We start from the raw sequence: 23,551 nt of genomic DNA, 5'->3' as shown, positions 1-23,551 counted from the left end.
GGTTATTAGTGATCTTATAAGGGTTATGATCTTTGAGGGTTTCACTTCAATCAACAGTTTGACCTGTTGTTGCTTTACTTGACGAACTCTTCTTCTATGGTATAAAAAACAGTTATGGTATATCATGTTCTTGTTTCATACATGAACCATGTTTTTTTTTAGGAAATAAAATAAAAACAAATAAATAATAATTTCAACAGGTCATGATCATTTTATTGCTTGTGCAAAAAAAGGCACCGGACAGTGTAATTTAGACGAGGCTGGGTCTCCAAAATGCGGCATACAGTCTCTAAACGGTCTTTATATCAGGCTGGGAAATTAATCACATCCTCGTGCACCTTTTGCATTGACTGAGAAATCCTCTCAAACCGGATTCAGCCCATTTATCACGCGCACTTCCCCGTCCTACCGAGCGATGACGCTAGAATCAAAAGACGAAGCGCAAAAATTGGGGGGTCTCCAGCTCTGCCTGTCACATGGAAGCACAGTAGCTGAGCCGAGGGGATGCGAGTACAGATGGAGGGGGCTTGAGGGACTGTGGAGGAGAAAAACCTGGCATTGGAGATAAAACTGGAGATACAGCAGCGGTGGTAGCAGCAGCAGAGGCAGACAGGCACTTCCCAGCCTCCCTTCTGGCTGGGGGAGCAGAGGCGCGCGGACAGGGGCGCACGAGGGGGTCAGCGGGCTGCTCGGAGGATGTCACATGCGAAATATGCTGCATTCGTGTTTTGTGAAGCCCGAGAAAGCCGCGTTATCGCCCGTGATTGATTATGCTGCGAGAGGAAGAAGAGGGAAGCGACCAGGGTTGACGCTGCGCCTCCCAAAATCCCTGATCTGAGTGAGTACAGGGGATGCTATAGCGCAATGCTCTGTGCCCGTGGCTATGTGACAGGCTGGAGGGAGGAGGGGGAGGAGGGGTGAGGATCATTCATATGTGCCTATAGATTCAGGTCGATAAGCTGCACGCGCATTTAGCACTCAGCATCCTTCATTCATCCCGGAAACATGTATGCTGTGCGTCTTTCCTTTGTGCCTATTCCTCCCTGGTCATACATTTAACACAGACACGTGTGCACCCACCTTTAGTGTTACTGCATTGCCCTTTTTTTTACGATTTAAACCCCCAAATTAACGCATTCATCTGAGAAAGTCATTGTGATTTGCAGAGAGGAAGGCGCACACAGCCTCCAATCATGTTTTCCCTGCATGTGCAACATCCCTGCCGACTGTGAGGCATAAAGATAATTAACGTTAGACCTTCCGTTAACATTTGCAGCCCCTCCACCCTCCCTTTCCTCCCCCCTCCTCCTCCTCCATCCCTTACTCATAAATAGGGGGGTGTGGGGATCTGGCTTTGTCGTGTAAGTTGCCAGCTGACCTCAGGGACACAACATCCTCCACCAGCCTCACTTTGATCTGGAAATGAATCGGAAACGCTTTGATGATTAGAGAAAGGGGGGAAAAAATCAGTTGCTACAGGCGTAATGAAACAAAACCCTGTTAAAAGCCTGAAATTCCTCCTTTTCTGAGCCTCCACCTGCATGAGCATCTTATTTTTTTAACCCCAGCTCACACCCTGCATGGCTTCCTGTCTCAGCCGGCTTCATTTGTAACCTGTTGTCACGAGCATCTCTGCAGTTTGAGGTGTCAGCGCCCAGAGAACCGTCACCCAGCGGTGATTGATGCCTCCTGAGTGGGTGCCATCATGAGCCACACATTCACACAGCCTCCCCTGACACGGAGCACCACATGCAGGATTTCTTTATTGCTCCAAACAGAGCGCAAACACATGAGAGAGGGGACGATTTCCCGTTAACTTCCAGCTTCTCTGTTGTTGTTTTCGGCCTGTTTCAGGGTCTCTCTCTCGCTGCCAAAGCTGCTGGAGAGGATGTGAATAATGTGATCACAAGAAATTATAATTATCCACTAATTTGCTGTGAATAATGTCAGGCGGTGTTTGTATCAGAGGCGGCGTGGCTCAGATAAAGACAGAGCCTCCTCTTCCACACAGGCTCCAGCTTTCTTCCTCACAGGGGCATGGTTAATCGTTGTTGCAAGCAAACATTTGACCTAATTCACATTCTCACACAATAGCAGCCTCCCTCTCTCTCCCCCCCGTCTCTCCCCCCTCACACACACACACACACACACACACACATCGCTGTTATTTGTGTCACACAGAGGGTGAGGTTTCTGCTCCACATGAACTCCCAGGTGGTTTGATCAAAACCTGGGCAGATTCGGCACAGAGGCCGCTGCTGGCTGACTGTTCGGCCTGGTTTGTGGAAACGAGGTCCAGTGTTATTAATAATAAACACAAATGTAAATGCAGAGTCTGTTCCTAGAAAATTAAAAGCCTGCTGGTGTTTGTTTCAGCACTGTGGGGCTGAATGTGTTCCTGAAAATAGCTTTTTTTTATGAGGATTACAACATAATTTCTTGTTTGATGTTATAGCCTTAAAACAGAACATTTCCTTTATTGTTCGGAGTTAGAGGAAGAGCTTTGTTTGGCTTTATTTATTATGTTTTATTCTCTGGTTGCTTCATGATCTGATTGGCTGGTTGGTTTCCGAGCACACTTCCTTTACAGACGTGTAATTGATGAGATCCAAGTCAACAGGTGACGTGTTTTTGTCTCTTATTCAGTCATCTAAAGCTGACACTTGTTTTCTTTATGAACCCGATTCATCTTTTTGTGTACAAAACATCAGAGATCAGAGCTTTATCACGCATTGCCTGGCAAACTGTTTAAACTCCAAAGAGAGACGGTTTGATCAAATGTAAGACAAGGAAACCGCAGATTCTCAAAAGACTTCAGAGCTGAAACAATCAGTCGGTAAATCTGTTAATCGATCAGACAGAAATTCATAACAAAAACACTGACTGTCCTCTAGTTTGAGCTCTTTCTTCCTGCTTTATATCAAAGTAAACTAGATACCTTTGGGGTTTGGACTGTTTGATTGGAAGCATCGAGCAATAAGAAGATTTCACATTGTGACATGAGTTTGATACTATTTCGTTAGCCTACGTTTTATAGTGTACGTGATTCTTTGATCAATTCTTAAAATCAAAAAGGATCAGACAGTCAGATCGATTTGTATCAACTTACCTGGAAAGATCACTCAACGACCAGCTCCAGTCATGTTTTAAGACATGTAAAATGCTCTGCTTGAAATAATAAATTGTGTCTGATATGTTTTTTCAAAACACATTTAATTACCTTGTAAAAATCCTCCCAAGTCATCTCTTCCTTCTCCCTCATTAAAAATCCCTCAATCTGCAAACTATGACTGAATTTACAACCGCCCCCTCTGTCGCGAAAACAAAACACGTCTCTGCCATCGTTTAGTGGCAACTTGTTGAAACTTAGCTAGCTTGAAATGTAGTAATTAGTAGCAGTAATGTTAACGTTAGTAGTCAGTAGTGAGTTTGCAAAAATGACGATGGCGGTTACAGCTGGTTCGCGCACCACCAAAGTGGTTGCCATATTACACATAATGATATGCATAGCGTCACCCCGTCCATTAACGGGATTGGCTCCTTAGGTTTGTGATGTCACAAACCCTGCCAATCTGAAAACGTGTTGTTCAGCCTGTCCTTGGTACACTGCAGTTTAAAAGCAGACAGGCCCAGCCATGGAGATGACTGCTCATGTTGTCCCTGATATGTCTTGTAGCACATGAAGAACACCACATGGAGATGTTTACAAGGTTACACATTTTTCACTGCAGGGGGTCTTTAAGCAATTTACCGATTATCGTAATAGTTGCCGACTTCATCACAACGTTGCTGCTGTTCTGACCAAAACTTTAATCCATTCACGGCGCTGCAGCAGTTGTTTTATTCATCGATTAGTCGATCAAAACAAGTCAGAAGTTCCTCCGTTCCAGCTTCTTGTTCCTGAAAGTTGTTGCTGTTGCTTTGTCTTTTGTGACAGCCAGACTGAAGACGTGGCTCCGGGCTTTGGTGTTTTAAAGACCAAACGATTTATCAAAAAAAAAAAGTTGGCAGATGAATCAATAATCAACCCAATCATCAGACGTTAGAGTCACCTGTGTTCTGACTCAACTTACTGGCTTTTAGAGCTTTCAGACACATCTTACCGTCTTTATACGTGTTCCCAAAGATAAAGAATGAACTTTGTTAAACTTATCGAACAGTGCGATCAGTAAAGAAACCAGAGGAGCTCCAGCGTCCCCGACATGTAGCCCCTCCTCGGTGTAAGTGGCCCTCTGGTCAGAGATACACGCTCAGGGCAACACCTGGCAAATCTTCTCCTGCAGGTATTCACTGGTAGTTTGTAACAGGCCCACTGAGCTCCACAGGCAGGGGGGGGGTCTCTGTGGCTGAGGGAGGGGGGGCTTTGTTTAGCAGGGAAAGCTGCCGGGGGGAGGGCCGTTCCTTTCTCTTCCTCTGAGCGCTACGTCCAATTGGTTGGCTCTGACGAGGCAGCTCGAGGGCCAGAGATTACACTGCAGTGCTGAGGCGTCACTCTCGCTGAACACCGCAGGCGGAGGCAGGGGGGAGAGAGGGGTGGGGGAGAGGGATGGGTGGGGAGGCGTGTGGACACACTGATTGAAACGGGGAAGGAAAAGGAAAGGAAGGAATCCTTTTTAGGAAATGTGACAGCCTCTTCTCATCATCTGCTTTCAGCGTCTTCAAACACCTGCCACAGGACTCCCACGCTCGTCTTCCTCCCGTCCTCTCTCCTTTCTTCTCCTCCACACCTACACCTTTCCCCTTTCTTCTCTCTCATTACCCTCTCCATCTCCTCTCTTCTCCGCTCTATTGTCAAATCAGCACAAATATAATTACTCTGACACTGTTGCAACTGTGATTTAAATGCTCGTTTCGTCATAGGTGTGTATATTTCTTTAAATCCAGCGTACTATCTGAGACTCACTCAGGAGCTGTTGTGTTGGAGGTGAGGCTCTGCGAGATGAATCGGTGGCATTAAAAGCAGGTCACAGCGTGTGAAATCTCTGACATGTTTGCTGGCTGCTGTTAAATTTACACCAAAACACTTTTGACAGACATGCTGGGAAAACATGTTCCCTGCTGCAGTCACTTTATTAGGACATGTTCAAAGACCTCTGCAATTATGTGGGAAATCCAGTACAAGAAATGTGACTTATTGATCACAGAACACATTATTAGTATCTGACATGAGGTTCTTTAAATGAGGAAAGGAAACAGTTGTGTTGGTGTGAGGACAGCAGGAGGAAAACTACAGATAGCCTGCAAAGAACAGCAGAGACGTCCGTGTGGGAAACTTGGTGCAAATTGGATTTCATGTTGAGAACAGTTGTGTTCGTGGTCGGATCAGTCAGTTAGAGTTGCCAACTTCGACCACTTAGAGCGCAATAAACTTCTGTCATGTCTCTTGTCTGTCTGTATTAATAGAAAAGCAGTTACCAACTAAAGGTGTGACGATACATTAGATAACAATGACTATATAGATGGGCGATGCGTCTCCAGCTACTCTCAGTGTGCGAAATTGAAGCCAAAATGCCCCCCGTGATCGGCGCTGCCATCTTGCGATGGTGACGTCATTTGAGCCAGAGCTGCGCAGTAGAGATCGGCTGCCACTTCAGCTAACCAAAACAGTTAACTCACCCAAAAAATTCAGCAAAGAAGAACAGCAGAACAGCTTCTTGTGTTGGTCTGAAGTTAACGTTCACAGATATGTAAACTTCAGTGACTGTAGTGATTGTTTTAGTTACGTCTCCTCTCGCCGCTCCTCCTCTACTCTGCTAACCTGGAACAGATCAGCTGCAGGAGCCGTATTTGTTAACAGAGCTGTCAATCATCCTTTTTACAGCATCAAATAAATAATTAAAAATAAACTTGTCAGAAAAATTAACACTTGGACGTAAATCGGCATGATAAGAACTAGCTATAATGACAGAAACCATGTTTGAGAAAAATGTATTTGACATGTATTTTGATATTATAGTTTGACTCATGTCCCATCTGTTCACATGGAGGAGGCGGGCTTTATGACCGATACTGCAGCCAGTCAGCAGGGGGCGATAGAGAGGGTTTGGCTTCACTTTTAGGGAGCTGTTATGTCGTCCATCTTTTTATACAGTCTATGATAGGGAACAATTTATCGGTTCAATGATCGATACATAAAAAGTAAAAACATCGATCCATACTGTCATCAGTTCTTGCATAAAGCTGTATGTAGTCCATCAGAGACAGAGCAAATGTCACACTGAGCCAGACAGAAGCCGGCTACACAACACATTGTGAACAACAAACAACATTAGCTTTCCTCTGTCCTGAGTCTTCTTATCTAACTAACAAACATGAACACGTCTTGTGTTGCACGTTAGCTTGTTGAATACGCAAACCAAACAATCATTCACCATGGAAAAGTTCAGTGCTACCAACTGATAAGCTTGTTAGCTCAGGTGAAGCATGCAAACATACCTGTGAGTGTCACTTTGGTTTAGTTGGGGTGCATTTCCACTGCATGGTACGTCTCCACCAGTCTATGGTCTCGGCACTCCTCACTTCTGGTAGCAGGGACATCTCTCAGTTTCATTCTCGGCAGCAGATAGTGTCGCCTCAAAGTTGGATTTCTTAGCTGATCGCGATAGCAGCTCTGCATGAAACTTTCACACAAACACACAAACATTGGTACAATGTAGGAAATTGAGGGGATGTTCAGTGGCACATGTGACAGATCTCTCCGACCAGTCAGTGAACTGCAGAGTTAAAATCCATTTACTCAGCTTGTTTGGAACTGATATCAACACCTTTTGCCAATATAACACAAAATCGATCGGAGCCGTACCAACCAATGGAAAGAGGTATTAGATAGTGGTAGGGTCACTAGGCTATTGTACAATACTATAAAAAACAATACACTGTCAGCATCACATGTAGGCTACTGTATACGCATGTGTTCTTTGTCTCCTGTTCCCCTGCCGGAGCTCAGCATGCCAGCAGCTGTCAATCAAATACAGACACGCCTCCCACAGACGGCTGAGACAGAAGGAGCATTTCTAATATTTTAATAGATAACCCTTTTCTGTTTTCGCCATATTGAGTTTGCAATCCTGCTAGCTACCGGTGCGGTCGTTAAGCTCGGTAGCTACGGTAACGTTGATTGTTGTGAGGGTGGCGGCTGCACTGGCGATCATGTTGGTGCATGTCTGTGACGACGCTTTAGCTAGGTCATAAAAAACTGGTATATTGGTTGCATCGGTACATGGGATGGAGCCCACTTTTTAGATGACAAAAATGTATTGAAAGAGTGTCTTATACACAGAATTTTATGGTAACTACTTTTAACAATAACAGAAGAATTCCTGCAGCTGCTTCATAGTTAAACAATTCTACAAGTGAGACCTGTGTGACTTTTATCAGCTACAGCAGCTTTCTGGGGTCAAAATAGTAAAATAAAATTTGGCAAAAAGTCTGATCAGAGTGACGATCTAATGTTTAGTGTCAAATTTCACAAGAACACGACTTTTTGAAGCTTTTTTTACAATGTCGCTTTGAGCACTTCTATGATGCACAAATGCTACGGTGAACACGCATCTTTTAAGCTAGGCTAGCAGCGTGCACCTACAGGTGCTTATATATTTCTCTGTCCGTCGACCACTTTGGTTCAGACTTCAGACTGTCATATCTTCATAACTTTTCCACACAACTTCCTGTTCCCCCAGAGAATGAAGCGATCTCCTAAATTATCATTTCTGTCCAACACTTTGGTTACTCACAAAACACCTGCAAAACTAGCTTTACTTTTTGTTTAGCACTCACTATAAATTAACATGCTGAACTGATTGTGAACATTATCCCTGCTAATCATTATCAAGCTAGCCAGGTCATTGTGAGCATGTTGATGTTAGCATTTAGCTGCAGCTTCACAGAGCTGCTAGCATGGCTGCAGCAGACACTAGAAACTACGTTGCAATCCTATCAAATGCTTTGCGTAATTTTTCTGAAGTCACGGGAGCTCCGAGACGATCCATGCCACGTTTGGAGGATATGGGAACAACGTTTAAGTGTAACATACAGGAAAATTACGCTACAGTTGGTTTGATATGTGCCTGATTTAGCACGGCAAATCTACTGGGCATGGTACCAGTCTTGGCGAGATTTAGAGAATACATTGGCAATACAGACAGAGGGATTTTACTACTATAAAAGATGGTGTACAAATATAGACCTGGGCACTTAAAAATAGACTCTTGCATCTTTTCTCTTTAATCAGACTCCAATGAGTGTTGTGTGATCACATGTGAGCTCAGTGTGGAGGAATGGACTCGATTGCACAAGTAGGTTTTGCATGACTGGCAAAATTCAACAAAATCCATGCCGGAGGAAATTAGGAATTAACCAAATTACAGGGTCATGAACCGATGATTTTTGTGTGAAAGAGCGGAGCAGAAATTCATGCTCGGGTTTCTTAAATCCTTATTAGGCCTCTAACTTTACAGATCTCTGCTGCAGTGCTTAAGATAGATCATTTGAGCTGCTTTAGATTGACATGTTGGCTTCAGAAATGCTCACTAATGCGCCGGTTTCTCCTAAAGCAGCAGCGGCAGCAGTCTGAGGGCGTCCGAGGCTTTGGCAAACTTTCAGGGAACATGCACATTGTTCACCAGACGACAGACAGATTGTTAAAGTCATTTGGACTTTGAAGATTAAATTCTGTCTGGAAGGAAAGGATCTATGTGGAATCAGCACGTTGTTCGAGGCGTCAGACTTGATCATCAGTGAGGAAAAGTTTGCCTTTAAGATCCGTCATAGAGCGTCTTTCTGTAGCTTTAAACTAAGTAAATACATGAAAGACATTTGGATCATAAACAGACAGTTAAGTATCATCAACTCAAACTTCAGATTTTTGGTAAAACCAGGCGGTTTGTTTCCTGCAGTCTGTCATTCAGCGTGTCACATTCACACATAAACACACATGAAAACACACAGTCTCGGCAGACAGATGGCATGATTTGACAGAGATTAGAACCGGCTTGTTGTTTGGTCTTTTTGTTACCGCTCTGTGTTTTTATTGTTTATTTGAAACATATTACACTGCCAAATGTGAAATAGTCTGGCGAGCAGAGAGGAGAAGACAGGGAGCAAAAAAAAGATGTTTTCTGTCTGCTCGCTCTGCTTTCATACTCGTCTCCTTCAGTGTTTCAGGCTCCTCTGCCTGCTGGCATGTTCGGCTTCTCTGTGACTCACTGTGCCTTCTCAATATGTATGTTTGTTTTTGTTTGAATGGTTAAACAAGAGGAAATTTGTATTTACCCATATGCACTGTCGCTGCTACCTGACAAACATGAGGATTCTCATGACACTGTGTTCAAATATGGAGGATTTTCTGCTTTATCTCAGTCTTAAAGCAGCTGATAAATGTGTAATTGTTGGATTACTCTCAGAGCGAGCTCACTTTTAGACCTACACACCTGAAATCTTTGTTGGTGAGCAGGTATGCTGTTGATGTCCATGTAAGTGTGACACACAAAGCTCGGTAATCCCTCCAACAAGGTAAAGCAGAAGCACATGCCTGAGGCGTAATGTCTGTTCACTTCACTGCCTCAGAGCTGGATGGGAATTCTCGCCTCTCGTCTTTCAAACTGCTGCTTCCCTCCTGCCTTCTGCACCGTGAATATTTTACTTCTGGTTCCGCTGCTTTGTTAACCTACTTAATGTTTCGTAAAGGTTAGATAATTTTGTAATTAAGCTTCACTCTGTGCCTTCTCCCTGCAGATCCCAGTGCGACCGTGGCACCTCCCTGCGTGCATGAGTTGTAAGGGTGTGTGTGTGAGTGTGTGTGAGAGCAAGTGAGCGTCAGCGCTCCCACATGGCCTCCATGCAGGACGGGCTGAACTTCACGGCTCCTCCCTACGGCAAGGTCCTGCTGCTGGGCGCTATCGCTGCTGCCTCAGCCTTCGTCGTCACCATCCTCATCGTGGTGCTCTGCGTGGGCTGCCAGAGGTGAGCGCAGGCACTGTGCACGTATGACCAAACACACACAGACACACTGATACACACATGTGGAAGAAGTACTCAGATATTTTGACTTGTGTTGAGTTAAAGTATTAAAATAAAAATACTCCATATCAGGTAAACGTTCTACATTTTAAATTACTTAAGTGAAAGTACGGAAGTAGGGGTGGGAATCGCAGGCGAGCTAACGATACGATACGTGGCCCACGATAGCGATAATATCACGATATATAGCGATTCTGTGATCATTTATATTTTGCAAGATAATCATATAATTATACATCATGATATCTGATTATCTTCATTTTCGGCCAGTTAATTTCATTTAACCCTCATTCATGTCATAAGCACCACCGCGAGCAGTCATGAAGTAGTTACACGCCAAGTCAAAACTGTTTAGAACGCCAAATATTTGTAAATTAAAATAGTGATATTTGGGCCCAGCCTAGCGAAGTCAGGACGGCGGTATATTACCATAGCGATATTTTGTCCCAACATTATACAGAAGTATAATCAGCAGACTAAAGTAAAGGTGATGTCGTACAACGTCACCTGTGACTGATATGAAAGATGACCATTGGACTGTTAATACTGATCGAACATTGTGTTAACAACAATTGTTGAGCTGTTGAAGCTGCTCAGGGTGGAGCTGGTTTTAATGACAGCTGGACTGATAAAGGATTTTTTAGAATGTCGGCGATACTGATTTAAAGTCGAGGTGAAATGAAAAATGTCCTTTTAATCCTTTTACATCACATCCTCGGTAATATTGTGCATCAATTTGACAAAATAGGCCAAAAAAAATACGGAAAATCAATTTCTTCATATTCTTATATCAAAATTCGATAATTTTTTCTTCCGGTAAAACTAAATTTCACGCGTGCTTACGTAAGTTAGCACCAAACAATTTCAACCAATCAATCTGCAACATTTAGCCGCGGAGCACCAAGAACGCTCAGTCAGTTAGCTAGCTACTGCGCTGTGGAGAACATCTGTCTACGCCCGCTTCTCAGCGATCAAATCAAATCCCTCTAACGATATGTCCCGCCTGCACGTCCTGTTTCACTCGGAAATACGTCACGATACGGAAGCTAGATACTCTCGAAATGCCGTTTCAGCTCGACTTTAAGATATGGTCGCTGATATAGTGAACTTCTGAGCTGGATGAGCCAATGATACCAATATATCATAGACTGTATAAAAAGATGGCCGACCTGACAGCTCCCTAAAAGTGAAGCCAAAACATATCTGGCGCCCCCTGCTGACTGGCTGCAGTATAGGTCATAAAGCCCGCCTCCTCCATGTGAACAGATGGGACATGAATCAAACTATAAAATCAAAATACACTCCAAATACATTTTTCTCAAACATGGTTTCTGTCATTATAGTTAGTTCTTATCATGCTGATTTTTGTCCAAGTGTTTATTTTTCTGACAGTTTTAATTAGTTATCTGATGCTGTAGAAAGAATGATTGACAGCTCTGCTGACAAATACGACTCCTGCAGCCGATCTGTTCAAGATTAGCGGAGAAGGAGTAGAGGAGGAACGTTAGCTTCAGGCTAACACAAGAAGCTGCTCTGCTGTTAAATACGCTGACGTGCAAATCTTTGCAGGGGTTTTTTTTGCCCGGGATTTTAGGTGTGTGTTTTGGTTAGCGGAAGTGGCTCTAGCTCCAAATGACTTCAATTTTGTTCAATGAGAGCAGAAAAAGACGCGTTTTTCATCTTTATATACAGTCATTGCAATACATCTGTGATAGGCCCATATCGGCCTGAAAATATTGGCCAACAAGTATATCGGTCAGGCTCCAATTTTACAGTTAGATAGTGTCGTCTATCTGCTCCCAGGAGACAAAGGATAATCTGAGATGTCTTCAGACAATAAAAGAGAGAGGAAAGAATAAAAGGCAAAATTCTGACACACGTTTGTTTTTCTCTGTTGTGAAATATTAGATCTTTTCTTTAGATCTATATCTTAGACATATTGACCAGACAAGTAATCCCTCATTGCTAACAACTTATAGATATCTTAAACATGTCAGCCAATAGACCAAATCAAAAAAGGTGTCTGTTTTAACCTTTAATGATTAACTGTACACCTTTACAATCTATATATCAATATCAATCTGAGAAGTAACCTGTAACTACAGCTGTAAAATAATTGTTGTGGAGTATGAATTATAATATTTTCCTCTAAGATGTAGTGGACTAAAAGTAGCATTAAATGGATCAACTCAATGAAAGTACGAGTACCACAAAAGTCTACTTATGTTCTTGAGTAAAAGGACTTAGTTGCCACCACTGGCACGCACACATGCAAATACACTCCTAAGTCTCTCTCACACGCACACGTGCACACACAGTCATAGGCTGACTCAGACACACATGGACCATGAGTCAAACTCTGCACGCACACACACACGCACGCGCAGAGTTACATCAGTGTAGTAAGTGTCAACCTGTGTGACAGAGTGCTTGTGTTTACCACAGGAAGGGGAAGACACACAATGTTCCCGGCGAGGGTGGAAAACACCGTCTCATGGACATGGTAGGTTTCTGAAAACACTCCTCCATGTTTTATTTGTGCTGCTGCAGAGGAAGCTGAAGATACTCGACCCACCGGGGAGCGATATCATTCAGAGGACACCTCCTCAGTCTTAATTACTGTTTAACCGGCCCGGTGTCTCTGTGTGTGTGTGTGTGTGTGTGTGTGTGTGTGTGTTGTCAGGGTATACTCAGGCAGTCGAAGCTGCGGTCCATCAGTAAATCAGACACGGAGATGAACAAGATGAACTGCAACGGCAAAAGTGAGTGAATCTTTCACATACAAATCCCCCCCTGTGTCTGGAGAAAAATTGTATCTCCAATATGTCAACTTTTCCGGGACTCGAACAGCCTCGTCTTCTTTGGGCTCCATGACAAAGCACTTTTGGCATCATCAAAAAGGGATTTTGGGGAATTTTCGGAGCCGCAGGAGTTGAAAATTTGTCTCAAGCACACCAGCCGGTGTTTGTTCAGCTTGTTTGAAAGCATTTGGATTGACAAACAGTAGAGAAAGAAGGTTTCCAGCAGCAGAATCAACCATGAAACGGCAGAAATGGAAAATCAATTGGTAAATTTAGCTGCAGCTCAAAACCATGACCAGTTAATACATGAATGGAGCAATTATTCTCAAATAAATGAACTGTAACATGTTCTGATTCGGCCAAAATCTTTCATTTATGCAACAAAAAACGCCCCTAAACGTACAAATAAATGTCTTTTTTAATGTTTAACATTAGCACAGATTATTTTCTCTGTGCTCAGGATCTAATCCGGCCCTAAATTCATGCAAAACCTCTCTGCGCTCAAATTTAAGGACACTTCAGAAGGAAAACGCACCCTAAAACAGAACTCACATTACATTTAAAGCTCAGCTTTATTCCGCTGGACTGCTCAGTGTTCATTTGTGAACATGCATCTCTCTCTCTCGCTCAAAGACAGAAACGAGAGAGCCAAGAGAAGTCCTGGAGCTCCATCACTGACAGTCAACAGGGAGCTGTGTTTGTGGGCACTGTGACAGTAGCCTGAGAGGGTTTGAAGAAATAGAAGCATATGTCCTGCTTCATTCTTGTCCCGCTTCCATTGCAGTGGAATGAAGTCAATTTGGATGCATTTTCTCAAACGTCTACGTCAGCTCCCGGTTTCCTGTCAGCTCCAGACTTTATTATTATCAGTGAGAGATATTTTAATGTTCACAAATGAGGAGGAAAAATGTGAGTCCTGTTTTACGGTGGCCCCCGGCTCTGTGTAGAGTAACAGAGGCCTGATCCGCCCTGCAGAGGCTTCTGAAAGGAAACGTCCAGCCAGCATGGACCTCTGCTGCTGCTCAGCCGCCGGTCTAACTCTGACCTTCGTTCTCAAGGCAGGCAGCTTCCCCAGATCCCATCTGGGACTGGAGAGGACGGGGAGCACACTTACTCTGAGGTGGGCCGACGCGCCTCCACCTCACGTACTGATGATGCCCTGTACGCCATGGTAGGCAGGGCCGGGCAGACGGACACGCCGGCCCCTCCTGCAGTCCCCGCCAACACCCCGGCGCCCCCAGACCCAGACGGTGACGTGGAAGGAGGGCTGCCCGAACCCGAGGCCCAGGTCATGACGCCCCCTCACCCTCCGGAGACGGCCGAGTACGCCTGCGTCAGGAAGCTGAGGAAGGCCGACAAGGCGCCGCAAAAGAGGGACAGCGGGACGGATATGGGGGAGCCGCCGGTGCCGCCTCCTCGACACGCCCCGCCGTCTCATCCCGCCCCTCCTCCGCCTCACCCTCACAGCACAAAGCTGCCCCGAAGAAACATGGAGGCCTTCAACGTCCCATCATTCCCAAAGGTCAGTGGAGGAACTTTTTTTTTTATCCGTCTTTTTGATTAAAAGTTCTTGTCCAGGCTGAATTTTATTTTAACTTTGTTTTTTAGATATGTTTTAATTATGTGACAGTCACTTTAAACCTTCAGTAAAGTTTTATGGGCCGAGGGAAGTGATGACTGGAGTGGGGAAAGGACTTTTATTCGGGTTGCTGGTGGTTCTCCAGAGGTTTGACTGGAGCAGCAGATGAGATCGTATGAAGCAGATTAAGACCAAGTCCATAGCTGTGTCCTCATTCAGGGGCTGTATCCTTCAAAGGACGTATATGAAGGCTGATTGCGTCAGCGGCGTGTCGAAGGCTGTCCCGTACAGAAGGCTCCTTCAGATGCGTCCGACAAATGCGTCCTCCTTTTCCCGGGCCACGAAGGATCCATCAAGTGCATCCTTAGTCTACCAACGTATCCCAAGATTCATAGCGCGCCAATTCAAACGATGGCGGACTCTGGCGCGGCCGATGAATACACTTTTAAATGTAAAAGTTTTTGGTTTTAACTCTGTTGAATAGCTTGTGATACAAATGTTAATGGAAGGGGTCTTGAAACATATTTTTAAAATAATAAGTTAAGTTAGTTACAAAAGCTAGTTAGCTCGCTAGCTACCTGTTGCTGGGCGACAGGATCCGCCATTTGGTGATGAAAGGTAAAGGGAGGGAACAGCTGGTGACACAAATAGGTAAATCTCCGAGAGTCTTATTTCAGTTTCGGCCTTCGTGGTCTACACAGGCTACGAATGACTCCTCCTTTGTGGACCGCGTCCTTTGAAGGATGCAGCCCCTGAACTGAGACCCAGCTCATGTCTTGTACTGTGACTTCACTGAAAGGTCCTTGAAGTGTTAATTTATTATCCAGGTTATTGGTGAGACTCTTTGGTCTGTTTAGTACTAACATTCCTGTTCCCCAGTGGATTAATCCGACTGACTTATGTGTTCTCCTGACTCTTCCTGTTAGCGCCACCATCAGTTTGAAATGTGTGTTTTTTAGTGAAATATCTACGCAACCGTGGCATCAATTGCCATGAGATTTAATACAGACATTCTTGTTCCCCTCTGGATGAATTTTAACAACTTTGGTGACTCGCTGACTTTTATTCAAGTGGTATCATCAGGTCATTCATTTGGAAAGAAGTACCTGCAAAATAGATGACGTTCCTATCAGCCTTAGCTGTATTTTGTGATAAGTGCTAGTCAGCAAATGTTAGCATGCTAACATGCTACAAGGAGCTTATTTACAGTATCAAACCCTGCTCAATATCTTCTGCATATGATGCATTTAAGTGTCTTTTTAAAGGGTTTTTTGTTTTCAGTGATGTTTTCCCCAAGGTCAAATGTTCTGTGGATGTTTCCTAAGTTCAATATGTTTAAATCACACACTTAGAACGTATAGCTCACTGATATTAATCCTTAAAACACACACCCTCAAATTTGCAGGCAAGACAGTTTTCCTGACATTGATATCTCCAGAGTGACTGAAAAAATGTTGACCATTCAAACTGCATTCAAAACAACATCCATCTCTCTGTGTCCTTTTGCAGTTTAAACAGTGAAGATAGCCTCTCTCTCACAGTGTTAGTGAACATAAGACCCTGGAAATAAAGAAAAGACCCCGGTGAACACTACCTGTTAAATATCAGCACATTAGCATTGTAACTGTGAGCACACTTTCATTAGCATTCAGTTCAAAGCTCCACTGTCTCACAGAGCTGCTAGCGAGGCTTTAGCAGCCGTTCAGACTGAAAATAGCTCAGAGTAAAAAAAAAACCACAGAGCTGCTTTTGGTGTGAAGCTACAGGTACAAGTGGGACATGAAATACGATCCAGGACGTCCACTTTGAGTATTAGATCAGTAAGTTTGCTTATCAGATGCCTAAATACAGCACAGCTATTTATAATTTTACAACTCCTCTCTGGACAGTTAGCACGGTATCAGGTGTTTTTCTTTATCGCAGTCTCAGCGATTTTCTAGTAAGCAGTAAAAATGTTGCAATGCCTTGTCGGATGATGTCCCTTTTACTCAAACTAACCCAGGTTTGTCTCTTTCGCTCAATGACCCTGTGTTTTTGCTGTAGCCCTTTATGTCAGTGTGCTGGGTGTTAGAGTTGGTCTGAAGACGGGCTCAGGCAGGGCTCAGACAACCGGAGGTTTAGGAGGATTTATACCTGATTCACCCCACCCTACAATGAGAGGAGAAATTTTGATTGATGCAGATGTTCAGCTAAGATTATCAGGTAATGTGAAGGAGTTACAGATCCAGTCTTAAACCTCCTAAACAGCTTGTGGATCCATCGGGGCTGGAATATTAAGGATATAAAATGGGGAGTTTTTTGTCTGTGTGTTTGGGACTATAATAGCCAAGAAGAGAGAAGTTTACAAGGAGACAAAGATGGTAATGATGGAGTTCAAAGCAACGCTAAACATTCTATCTTACAAGGTGTGGAGGCCAATTTACGTATCATACATGTCATATATGTTTTAGTTGTATAAATGTGAGCAGACTGTATTTTGTTTAGGGATATCAGTGGACGTCTATGAGAATAGGTCTGTTAATGAGAATGCGATAAGGGTCCTCTAATTATCCTTTGATGTCATGACATTCCATGGGGGTGTGTTTTATTTCAGTAGAGGCTCAACTTAACGTGGAATACTCCTGTAAATAACCTGTGGAATAAAAATATATGTTTGCCAGTTTTACATCGGAGTGCTGCTGAAGTTTTTTTTATTAAACCTACGTACATGAGTAAGCCAAGGCAGTCATTGGGCTTCTACGAACGCACACAAGGCTAACGCTAGCTGGCAAACTACTGTTACCAGAAATGTAGCAGGAAGAATCTAAACCTCCAGTTCTTGCTGGAGAACGTCTGCCCAAACATTTTTATCATCCAGACATAAAGGGATAGTTCGGATAGTTCGGATCACTAAGTTGTATGAAATACTTGCTGGTAGTGTAGTGGATGCAAAGCTATTAGCTTACTCACCGAGTCCCATGGTCGGAGTTCTGGCCAGTTCCGAATGTAGAATAAGTAGTTCAGTTGAGATGCCAGGATCATGAAACAACACGCAGGCAATGGTGATCCATTTTCAACACAAAATAATCCCAGGATTTCATATACTGCGACTTTTTTGGCACTATTTTCTCTCTTGACAAATCCAGTATCACTACGCCTGCAGCAGCTCGGTTTCTCAGGTAGGCCGACCTAGTAACTGTTTCACGTTGATTGTGACTGATTCGCGTCATCGTTGAAGTAAACATGTTGGGCTATGAAAGTGATGAGGAAGATTTAGCTTTCACAGCGGATCCAACGGGACCTCTAAGGGCACGATCACAAGTTACCAATTCCAGCATGTTCTCTTAGAAACAGCTGATGGATCATGTCACCTGAAAACCGGCCTGCTGCTGTCGTAGTGATACTGGATTTGTCAAGAGAGAAAATAGTGCCAAAAAAAGGCGCAGCATATGAAATCCTTCGCCTGCGTGTTGTTTTAGTAGGGTAAAACTTTTTGGTGTCATGACCCTGGCATCTTGCCGGAACTACTTTTTTCTACGTTTTGAACCGGCCAGAATTCAAACCACGAGACTCGGTGAGTACTCTAATAGCTTTGCATCCACTACACCACTAGTAAGAATTTCATACAACTTAGTGTCTAAAAATCCGAACTATCCCTTTAATAAGGCTGCTTCTTTTGTTTTTCCTCACTGCAAAACATTACTACATTGGGTACGTTTTTTTTAGCTTTATTTAAACTTTTCACATGACAACAGACAGCATCTATTTGTAAGTACAAATAAAGTTAACTAGAAAATAGTGGGAATAACATAAAAACCAGGAAAGACTACATCGAGTATTAGTCACTGTTTTGTTTACATTTGCTTCCCTATGAGATCCCGCAAGATCATACGTGATCACGTGAGGTGGTATGTTGCTCCCTTTGCACACTATAATCTTATTTCTATCCTTTTGTGTGTGACGCACATTTCTTTTTATATCTTGGAGTGTGAATGTTTAAGGTAAGATGTAACAATATCTGTGAAGTTTCTTCTTATGTGTGTGATTTACCCAAAAGTCAGTGAAGATCTTAAAATGTTGGTGTGTTGTTTAAGCACACATACTGTAGTGCAAAGAAAGTCTTTGTTGTGATTGTCAGGCTCAGGCTTCTGCTGCTGGCTGTATCGACATGTGCAACAAATTTCTGATAAATATTTCATTCAGTCGTTCTTTGTCAGCATCAGTAAAACAATATTCAGTTTGCAGTCCAGGTAGAGCGAGCAGGATGTGGATAGTGTTTCTGTCAGGCTGTCTGGTGATGCAGAGGATCTACAGGCTTGTTACTGTGCCAGTGTTGGAGTTTTCCCTGCTCTCGGCTGCATCATGCATGGTGTTGTGATGTGTTGGCACCTCTGTAGTAATATCTTTGAATTCTGGGCAGAGAGCTGTGTTTATTTGTCGAACACTTCTTTGGGATATTGGTGTTTTTCCTCCTCTCAGCGGTGTCACCTCCTCCATATGTTTGCAGCAGCAGGAGTGTAGTCTGCTTTTCTGTGGATATGAAGCTTTGTGCTCCCCTCCGGGTGACAGTGGGAGACCATTTGCTGCCCCGTGTGAGGTCATCAAGGTCGCGCTCTCGGCTGTGACCTGAGTTCAGAAACACGCTCCGTCTGCGGGCTTACATGTGTACGCAGTCTGCTCGCAGGGCTGTTCACCACTGACTTTCTTGTGGATGACGCAACATGTTGAAATTGAGTCATCCAGAATATAAGCACATGGTTCCTCTCGCTACAAGCTCCGCCTTCCAGGGAAAATCTCTCAATACTGTATGACATCCTTCCAATACATCTCTAATGCTCTGTGCTACTACTCCTCTGCATGTTTAAAGAGGTTAATTTGTCTTTTATGAACTCCACTGGGTGTGTTTTTAAAAGGCTGTTTTTATACTCACACATACTCAAAGAAGGCATGCATGAACACGTGACCAGCTCTGCCCTAAATGTGATATCTCGTTGGTTTGACAGGAAGTGATGTTTATGGGCAACGGGGAGCAGTACATCTGGAAGCCTCCGGAGGATGAGGAGATGCTCATGCACCAAAATAAAGCCCTGGGATCTCTGGGTGCTCACACGATGGAGAATATACAACCATCTGCTGCTGTGGTGAGAGAGCGCTCCTCAGGTTTATTTGTTACATTTAAATCTACCAGCAGGTAGGTTTAATATTAGACACGTTTATTTTTGGTAAATCGTTTTATAGTCTCTGTAATCTGCAGCAGTTTGCAGCAGTTAATTCATGTTACATCTCCCTTAAATGGTTTAATGCAGCACCAGTTTGTGCCTCTCATGTACTGTGTCGTTGTTAAAATAAATAAATATCTCACCATCTTTTAAAAAGCAGTCAGGCCACTTAACATGTCGACTGTCCTGAAGCTATTTTGGAATACTAGGAGACTGCTGCACAATGAAAACATCATTATATTATTCATCACTGGTCTATGTTGATTTTATAAATTGTCATACAAGCTAAATTAAAAGCTACATTATGTAACTAACTGTTACCATTGACTGAACTTACCTGTAAGAGGGAGAATGGCGCCTCTTCGTTCCCGCTCTGTGTCCCTACAGCTTGGTAACTTTGGCGCACAACCTCTCTGTGGAAGTAGGGCAGAAAGCCCCGAAGGCAAAAACAGTATTATTAGTGTGACATTATGGCTGAGTTGAAGAGAGCGAATAGGGCAAAAAACAGAGTGAGCAACAGGCCGTAAAAAAAGCAAATGTTAGACTGAATTTATCGTTAGCAAACACCACTCTGAAGCTGTCGTGTGCCAAATCACAAAAACACTCATTCTTGCAAAATGTTGCTGCTGAGTTAAATAGTGCATGTCCGTCGGTTAAATATGAAGCTAGAGCCGGCAGCCAATTAGCATAGCTTAGCATAAAGACCGTAAACACCTAGCCCGCCCAAAGGTAACTAAACCTGCCTATTAGCACCTCTTCAACACACAGTGTAGGTTGTTTAGTGCATTTCTTGGCACAGTGACTGCTAGGTGGATTTCTTTGCCTTAGCATGGAGCTGAGCTATCTGTTCCCCGTTTCCAGTCTTAATGCTAAGATAAGCTAACTAGCTTCTGACTCCAGCTTCATATTTAACTTACATACATCACAGTAAATGAACAGTGTATGAAATCAGTAATGTTGTTTGTCCGCAGGTGGCTGAGATGTACTCAAAGGTGTGTAAACCTGGAAAGAAGAAGAGAGCCGTGCCGGGCTCTCCCCCGTCCAATCCTGGCTTCCGGACCTTGGGTCGTGGCGACCGGGACCGAGACCGGGACGGGGGGTTTAGTGTAGTGGTCAAACCGCAGACATGGGCCCTCCAGGAGGGCAAAGCAATCGGAGGGCCCCTGGATGACCACTGCTACGAGTCCATCGGGACGGAGGAGTGCGATCCGTCCTATGAGAACATGGAGGGTGGAGGCGCCTGGAAGCGAGAGCGGCCCCCCAACACGTGTGCCACCCTGCGGCCGAGGAGGAAGAAAGCCCAGCAGCCTTTGCAGCAGCAGCAGCCCCCTCCGCCGCCGCCGACACAGCAGACCCCCAAGTTACAGCACCTGCCCGCCAAAGCCCTGCTGCTGCCGGGGGAGAACCTGTACGAGAGCATCGGCGACCTGAAGCAGGGCTCCGCCACCTCCAGCACCACCACCATCTTTACTTTCAACGACGGCATGGAGATGTACGTGACGGGGCTCTGAGGCGGCGGCTGTACTGTGACCCCTGACCCTTCCAACACAAGGAGCTGAGCTAACACCGCGAGGAGTGACGGCTGAGCCCCTGTCATGCTCCCCCATACATACTGTTTACATTCAAGTCATAACATCAGGCCTCCCACATGCTGGGCTGTAATGTTGATCTGTTATGACCTGGGCTGATACAAAGTCCAATCTATCAACCTTATAAGGAATCCAAAGGTAGTGAATATTTAATGAGCACAAGACCAAGCAGAGCAATCTGTAGGTAACAGTAGCACTTCTATTTTACTGAAACAAATGTGCAAAGCACAATAAAGTAAAGGCCTAAATTCTTCCTCATCTCTAGCGGGTACTAATAGTTGTTGCCTGGTCCTGGCAGGAATCCTATTTGGGGAAAAGGCACAGCATCTGTGTGAAATCTTTGGTAGCACTTAGTCTGTCGTGAGCAGGCCTTCCCTGTAGTTCAAGATGTGATTCAGGACGGAATTTAAAGGTAGAAAAGGAATGAATTACTAATCAAAATACTTGAAAGCTCAGGGACCAAGAGAATCAATTATGAGAGTATTATAAAGAAAATTGCACACATTTTGCATTCCTCCTAAAAGCTTCGACTAATTTAGATCATAATCATGTTTGAAAAGCGACCGGATACTTCCCTCCGTCACGTTTTGTTTCATCTGACATGGACTGAACACTGTCTCCACTGCCGTCTGTAAATGAAGTGTTTTACTTTGTTGATCCTGTTTCTGCACTTTGCCTGCTACAAGTTGCATGCTAAAAAAGTGAAAAAAAAAAGACAAAAAATCAAGCACTGTTATGTGGTACCTCTATATGAATGTTTTTATTTTATTGTCGTTGGTTGTTTTTATTTATTTTTTTAGTGTGTTGCTTTATTTCTCTGTAGAGCACAAAGCCTGATAGATTGAGGAAGTCTTTGGCTCGGTGGGACTCTGTGCAGCAGAGAGGAGAGTTAATTTCTCTCACCGTTTGCCTGCCACACACAGAGCAGATGAAACGAGACTAAAGAGAACTGCTCGAGTCCTAAAGGTGGAGACAGACCACTCAACCCCCCCCTCCCCACCACACACACACACTTCCTCCTCACACACACACCTCTCTGCTCAGTCCTCACTCATATCTGTGGAGCGTTCATCTACATCGTCCCTGCCTTGTGCTCATATGAATCTGCTTGGGTTTTCACCATAGTGCGGCTTGGAAAGCTTCGGTAGAACTGATGTGTATTAGCAAATCGTCATGTCTCATCATCACTCCATCGATGAACACTCTCTCTCTCCTCTCTCTCTCTCTGTTATCAGTGTTTAAAATATTGCAGAAATGACAAAAATGTGAAGCAAAGTGGTTTCGCTAAGCAGCAGAGCATCACCTCGAGGATTACACACTCAATCTTACACCCAAACCCGGACAGTAACGACTATTTTTCATTTGACCAAATATCCCCAGCAAACAATGTGATTATACTGTATGTTGATGCAATGTGTATGTACATTACAAAAGAGAAAGAATAATAAATATATCATCAGTGTCAAGAAATCTATCTTTTTCTATTACGTTTAATTGTGTTTTGGAATGACTTCTCTTGTGACACAAACTGCAAAACAGCTGCAATGTAAAAAAAAAAAAAAAGTTTCCGTGTATTCTGTTTGTTGTTTTTTGAAGCCATGAAGCTACGGTGTGTTCTTGGAAAGCCCAGCTAAGTTTAATGTGGCAGCTAATGTTGTGTGTTTGCTATTCAGACTTACAGGGTCTTGTACTCAGAAGCGTGTAATTAAGTGCTAAGTGCAAAAGATTGTAATGTTTTATATCAAGATTACTATTCATGAAATGTCAGTCAAGTTTATACTTTTGTAATAAAGTGGCACTTTAAAAAAACACATGTGCTTTATCTCATAGTGTCAGTTATTAAAACTGCAGGAGGAGTTCACGTTACATCTATACAAGACTTTCTTATGATATTAAACGCTGCCTGTAGATTCTTCACTCCTAACAAAGATCAAATCTAAACGAACCTGTGCACTTATAATCAAAGGGTCAAAATTAAGAGAAATATATTATTTTTACATAATCTGAATCCAATTGTACCATGCTTCTTTTGTGTATATTACATGGAGAGTGTGTGCGTGAGTGGCCTTCCCATGTTTCTTTTTATCCGTGTGAATGTGCACGTGCACCGGAGTAGCGGGGTCTGAGTAGCTGTGGAGGGGAAGAGGAAGAGGAGGAGGAAAAGGGGGGAGAAAGGAAAAAAAAAAATAGGTCACCCCTTAAAACAAAAAGCTTGCAGTCAACATCGCAACCGTCTGCTGAATTTTCATTGGCCGGCTTGTCTCCATGGTAACAGGTTAACCTTGAGGCAGTAGTCACATGGGCGAAGCGAGTCTTCTGCTGTCTTGGAGGATACAGCGTGCGTCGTGTGACATCCGCGATCACAGT

At 43.8% G+C, this 23,551-nt stretch overlaps 1 protein-coding gene across 2 annotated transcripts; it reads left to right on the top strand.

Annotated features, from left to right (window-relative positions):
* Positions 1–521: 521 nt before the first annotated feature.
* LOC138590004 (uncharacterized) lies at positions 522–22,973 on the top strand. Of its 2 annotated transcripts, none has more exons than XM_069660525.1 (7): positions 522–838; positions 9,733–9,960; positions 12,463–12,520; positions 12,701–12,779; positions 13,994–14,340; positions 19,380–19,517; positions 20,567–22,973. In XM_069660525.1, the coding sequence occupies exons 2-7, from the start codon at positions 9,827–9,829 to the stop codon at positions 21,104–21,106; spliced, it is 1,296 nt and encodes a 431-aa protein (XP_069516626.1). In that variant the 5' UTR covers positions 522–838; positions 9,733–9,826; the 3' UTR covers positions 21,107–22,973. The 2 variants fall into 2 exon arrangements, with proteins under 2 accessions (XP_069516626.1, XP_069516624.1); XM_069660523.1 differs by having other exon boundaries at positions 13,877–14,340.
* The last annotated feature ends 578 nt before the right edge of the window (positions 22,974–23,551 follow it).

Source organism: Semicossyphus pulcher, unplaced genomic scaffold (assembly GCF_022749685.1).
Source record: "Semicossyphus pulcher isolate SPU_LCO1_2020_fin unplaced genomic scaffold, fSemPul1.0.p SCAF_13, whole genome shotgun sequence".
NCBI classification, from domain to species: Eukaryota; Metazoa; Chordata; class Actinopteri; order Labriformes; family Labridae; genus Semicossyphus; species Semicossyphus pulcher.
The sequence above is the reverse complement of the archived record's forward strand: the minus strand, read 5'-3'. Positions and strand labels throughout refer to the sequence as shown.

Bases quoted from the DNA above. Each gene is read 5' to 3' on its own strand.
- LOC138590004 (XM_069660523.1), top strand. From the start codon at position 9,827: ATGGCCTCCATGCAGGACGGGCTGAACTTCACGGCTCCTCCCTACGGC. The intron at 9,961-12,462 runs GTGAGCGCAGGC...TGTTTACCACAG, and splicing joins CTCTGCGTGGGCTGCCAGAG to GAAGGGGAAGACACACAATG. The intron at 14,341-19,379 runs GTCAGTGGAGGA...TTGGTTTGACAG, and splicing joins ACGTCCCATCATTCCCAAAG to GAAGTGATGTTTATGGGCAA.